The sequence below is a fragment of the Triticum aestivum genome, chromosome 5D (genome assembly GCF_018294505.1).
Source record: "Triticum aestivum cultivar Chinese Spring chromosome 5D, IWGSC CS RefSeq v2.1, whole genome shotgun sequence".
NCBI classification, from domain to species: Eukaryota; Viridiplantae; Streptophyta; class Magnoliopsida; order Poales; family Poaceae; genus Triticum; species Triticum aestivum.
In genome coordinates, this window is record NC_057808.1 from 251,903,943 (window position 1) to 251,908,989 (window position 5,047).

Here is a 5,047-nt window from a genome sequence, read left to right on the forward strand (position 1 = left end):
CAATGCACGGCATGCATGTCTGCATGCATACTTATACTACGTTGTGCATGTGTATGTCATATCCTTCAATAATTAGGTCAGACCGGGTCCTGTTGTCGATGATGGACGACGGCCGGACAGCCTTGTCGCCGTGAACTTCAGCTGCACCTCCGGCCACCGCAGCCGCCCTCCCTCTGGCAGTTGAAGTAGGCGGCGGCGACCGGCGCGCCAAGGCAGTAGCACGCCGCGAAATCCCTGGTGTTGAAGTTGGGGCGCCACCCCGGCGCGTAGATCACCTGCCTCACCGTCTGCCGGAACACGATGAACGCCAGGCGGTGGATCCCCGCCTTGGGCTGCGGGCTCTCGTACGCCACCACCTCAGTTCCTGACACGTTTGATCGGCGGAGTAATAAGAAAACTTAACACACATGATTAAACATATAGTACTACAATAGTCCAATGCGAAATCCACATGCATGCATGTTCAATCCTCTTAGTGAACGTGGCAGCAGCTGGTTAGTGCATGCATGGAACTTGTCCATATTAATTTCTGCCAAGTCGCTCGCTTACCATGACTGACATCACCTCCTTCGGGTATGTCCATCACTAACCTGCACAGCAAATAAAAAAGGCGTATTTGTGTTAGGAGTATGATGATGCATCAACTGATACAAGAAATATATTTTTTGAAACTCAGATACAAGAAATTAGGGTTGACATGAAAAAAGTGAATGGTTGATTAATGATTAGCTCGAGCTTAGCACGTACCAATGGAGGTACTCCCTTTTGGAAGGGTTGCTTGGACTAGGTGCATCAGGATCCACCATCACCTAGTAACAGAACATGGCAGTAACATACGTGCATGAGAAGGAGCAGCAACGACGACAACAGTTTCTTTTTCTTCCGAAAAGGACGATAAGCATCGATTGATGCAGTTTGCCGGTGACTCACCAGCGTGTATAGTGATGTTTCATTGCGCCCCCGGGAGCCGGTTATCTGGACGGTCGGCTCCCTGGCCACCTGCGACGGCCTCAGCCCAGACCCACTGGTCATCTCGCGGTTGTTATAGAACAGCCTCAGCACCGCCGAAGCATCAAAGGGGTCGATGATTTCTCCGACGATGTTCCCGACGACCAGCGGATTCCTCGACGTGCTCATCGTCGGCTCGATCGGAAGACTTGTCACCAGCTAGCTAGCTGATGTTCCCGCAAGGAAAATAAAGGCTAGCTAACTAATTAAGCTCAAATGTGCATGGCAGTGAGAGTTTGCATTGGTGAGCTACGTATTTATGTGCTTGAAGTGGATACGATACGATCGATTCCTTGCATTGGAATATAAACTTTCTTTAAAGATCCATCTTAATCCTCTGGGCATAGACATATACCAAGTGGAGAGACCATTTCGGAGTGAATAAAATCTTGAGGTTACCATGCCAAATCCAGTTACGGATGCAATGTACAAGTAACAGGGAGACGGAGAAAGGAAGTGCTGACGCCTTAGAAAGCTCTTTGACCCCAATGTGATGACAACTCACAGGTAACTATATACTTACTTAGTTTTCAGGCACGATCGATACCCCAGCAGCAATAGCCGGGACACCATTGTTTTCCCTTCTGCTTTCTCTCTTTTCTCTCTTATTACTAGCTAGCTAGGTGAATCCAGTCATCGTATTGGATTCTTCACGTAAAGTTGATGCGGAGGCAAAAGGCCAAAGCAGATATGGTGGTGTACTTGTTGAGAAGAACATGAGTTCAACAAGTGAATTACGAAAGCAACAAAGTTTATATCCCCATATATTCCTTTTTCAAGTATCATCCAGGTATGTTCTTCTGTACCCCTGCACTATTTTCCTGCACAATTGATTTCTAATGACTACTATGCTAAGCAAACATTGTCGATCGGTGAATGGTAGAGCCTGTTTGATTTAATCAGCTGCCTAGGCCTAGCTATATCTTTTTAGCTAGCTCACAGAAAATCTTATGGCTCCTGTGTCCAAATAATGCAGCCTACGACCAACAAGATAGTCCAACTCGAAGTGATTTCTCCTGAAGGTTTTAGCAGCGTCCGATACATATATTAGGAATGAGTTTAATTTGTTTTGTTTTGAGTTTATATTGCAGAACTTTGACAATATAATTCTATACTCCATGTTGAATTGTTAATGCAAGAAAATAGTACTTACATTAAGTACAACCCCTGACACATTGAGTTAGGTAGTTCAGTGGTACATCCTCATTATTCACCATTATAAAATTTAGCTCTAATTTCTGTAAAATAAGTGATAAATGTATGTACATCCCTTTTTGCTAATTAAATGGAATAGTGGTTCTGATTGTAGTATATCTAGACAAATGTAAGACAAGTTTCTTGGAAGGGAGGTAATAGTAGTTATTCTCCTAGGGCATACATAATTCAGAGGGTTTTGTGTGCCTATTCACTCCCGTGGAAAATGTAAAGCGTATTTTGAGTGTTCAAATTTTCAGTTAACACAATTTATTTCAGACTATTCTTCTTACTGTTAACAAGGTCATAATCACAGTAAAGAACTTTGGAAGGTGGATGCATTGATATCAATTTTGTGTCACATAACCCGTATATAATATTGAATTCAAATGTTGGCTAAGGCGTGGATTTGTTGGATGATCAAAATACCGCTTAATTTCAATGGAGAGAGTAGTTAAGAAAGAACTAAATGAACCTTTTGTGAACCATGCTAATCATTTCCCTAGCTAACCTCAAAATGTGATGTCTATCACATGCAAGGTTTAAACTTTTAATAACAAAAAAAAATCAGACCTCACCGACATATTCAAAATTTGAGATTTCTTTTAGATTCAGTATATTAAAATCGACTTAATTTTACGAAATACCACCTACTTTAAAGTTGGTTCTTAAGGGCATCTTCAATGCGAAACCTCAAACCGCCCGCATATGTCCGGACCGCGCGATCCGGACGTGTGTTGCCATCCAGCGTCCTTTATCGGTCCGCTAGACGGCCTAGACGCACTTTTTCCCGCAAACCGGGGATAAAGTGTGTGTGTGTGGGGGGGGGGGATGGGGGTTGCGGGCGTCCAGACCACTGCCACGAGCGCTTCTGACGGCCCTGGCCCACCCAAACCCCCTCCTCCCTCGCACATGTGCTTTCCTGCCCGGTGCCAGCTGCCCGCCCATTCATGCCGCTGTGCGCGGCCGCTCCGCATTGCGCCGGCCGAGAGCGTCGCCTGCTACACGCCCGGCTGAACACGCCTCCTTGCCTGCATTCATTAAAGTCGCGCGTGTGCCGAAGAACCTACTCCGTCCACACGTCCGTTCGCAAGCCGTACGGCATTAAACACAACGTCTGTTGGCTCTTCGCGTCCACCGGCTATTTAAACGAGGCCAGACGCCAGGAAAGAACCGCACCACACCTCCGCTCCCCGTCTCCTCCTTGCATCATATTCTCCACGCATCCAGTGAGTAGGAAGAGGGGTTCTCCCGCATAATAGCCGGCTGGATGGCCCGCCGAGCCCGCCGGATTCGAGCTAGACAACTCGCTGCTCGATCTCCCTCGCAGCTCGAGGCCGTCAGTACCAAGGGCGAGGCTGCAGTCTTGCGCGCGGAGGAGCAAGTGGCCGCTCCAAGCCGGCTCGTGGAGGAGCACGACGGCATGGGCAAAGATGCTGCCGTGGATGAGGCAGTGTCGTACCGCTCCTCCCGCGCTATCCGCCGTCGCGCCCTGCCAGGGGGGGAAAAGTCGGCGTCGTGGAGATCAACGAGGCGGCCAACACGTCTACGGTCGTCGCTGACAGCGAGGAAAAGTATAGCATGCGAGGCCGCCGCCACTTGGATCCCATGAAGGCCCCCGCCGGCGTGCACAACCGGTGTCTTGCCCTCTTCGCAGGCCACCATCGTCACAACCAACCCTGATACTTGCTTCATGGAAGCAGAGGCCACTCCGATGAGCGGCGCTGTCGGACATAGGGAAGGTACGAAGGGAAGCGGAGGCTATTCTTCCCTAAGTAATGATACACCTATGTAAACAATTTCACTTAACTTACATAATGACTTGCGTGGCATTTTTCTGTTGGATGAAATTAGGAGAGGGATCCCACCCACTTGAAATCAGGGGGTGGAGAGGTTTGTTAGGAAGGTTACGTGAAGGGAGCACGTAGGATTACCTAGGTCTAGCATTTTTTATTCTTCCCTCTAGTTGAAGCATATCCCTCGAGGGCATCCGGCAGTCCGATGAGCGGCTGCCGGACATGGGGAAGACATGTCAGCGAAGGGACTAGGGAGGGGGCGGGGCTTCATTTTTCGGGGCTCATGGCCAGCTGGAGATGGGGAAGAACGGGAGTCTAGTTTTAGAGTCTAGTCTAGTAGAAAAATGTCTAAATGTAAAGAATTTGTCCCAGTTTAGATGAAAAGCATTTGGTTTTATGTTAAAAAAAGTCCGGTTTATTTCAGTTTGAATCTAATTTTTCGTTTTTGTCGAATTTCATTTGAAATGTAACTGGACATATGCGGATAGCTTTGGATGACAGGCTTCCACATTCATGTCTACGAACTGGTCCCTCTGTTCGTAGATGGATGTCGGAGCAAATTTATAGGTCAGCATTGAAGATGCACTAGTAGAAAAAGGGTCAAATGTCAAGCACATTAGTGCTGGTTTGCTTTTGAGCTGGTGCCGGTTCCAATGGCTAGCCGGCCGCTTTCATTAGTACCGGTTCGTGGCCGACCTTTAGCACTGGTTCGTGCCACGGACCGGTACTAAAGTGTGTGGTGGCAGGATGTTGTCAGTCCGGGGCCCCTCCAGCACCTTTAGTACCGGTTCGTGGCACGAACCGGTGCTAAAGGTCGTCGTACAGAAACCCTTCGTCCACCCGAGCTCGCTCTGTTCTTCCCCTTTCCCCTCTCCTCTCTGTTCTTCCCCTCTTCCTCTCGAGCTCATCACACATTTTGCCCAAAATTTGTCAAGATTTGAAGGCCCCCATCCATTCAAATGATCACAAAGGTTAGCAACTTTGTCCTTTCATCCCTCATTGCTAGATTAGCTCTTGCAATGCTTTGTATAGTGATTAATTTATGAGTT

The 5,047-nt window shown here is 47.8% G+C and overlaps 1 protein-coding gene across 1 annotated transcript; it reads right to left on the bottom strand.

Annotated features, from left to right (window-relative positions):
- LOC123124626 (protein FLOWERING LOCUS T-like) lies at positions 1 to 1,156 on the bottom strand. Its single transcript, XM_044545210.1, has 4 exons — positions 931 to 1,156; positions 748 to 809; positions 550 to 590; positions 1 to 364 (listed from the first exon to the last, which is right to left on the bottom strand). Exons 1-4 carry the CDS (start codon positions 1,135 to 1,137, stop codon positions 138 to 140), a joined length of 537 nt encoding a protein of 178 aa, XP_044401145.1. The 5' UTR covers positions 1,138 to 1,156; the 3' UTR covers positions 1 to 137.
- Between the last annotated feature and the right edge of the window lie 3,891 nt (positions 1,157 to 5,047).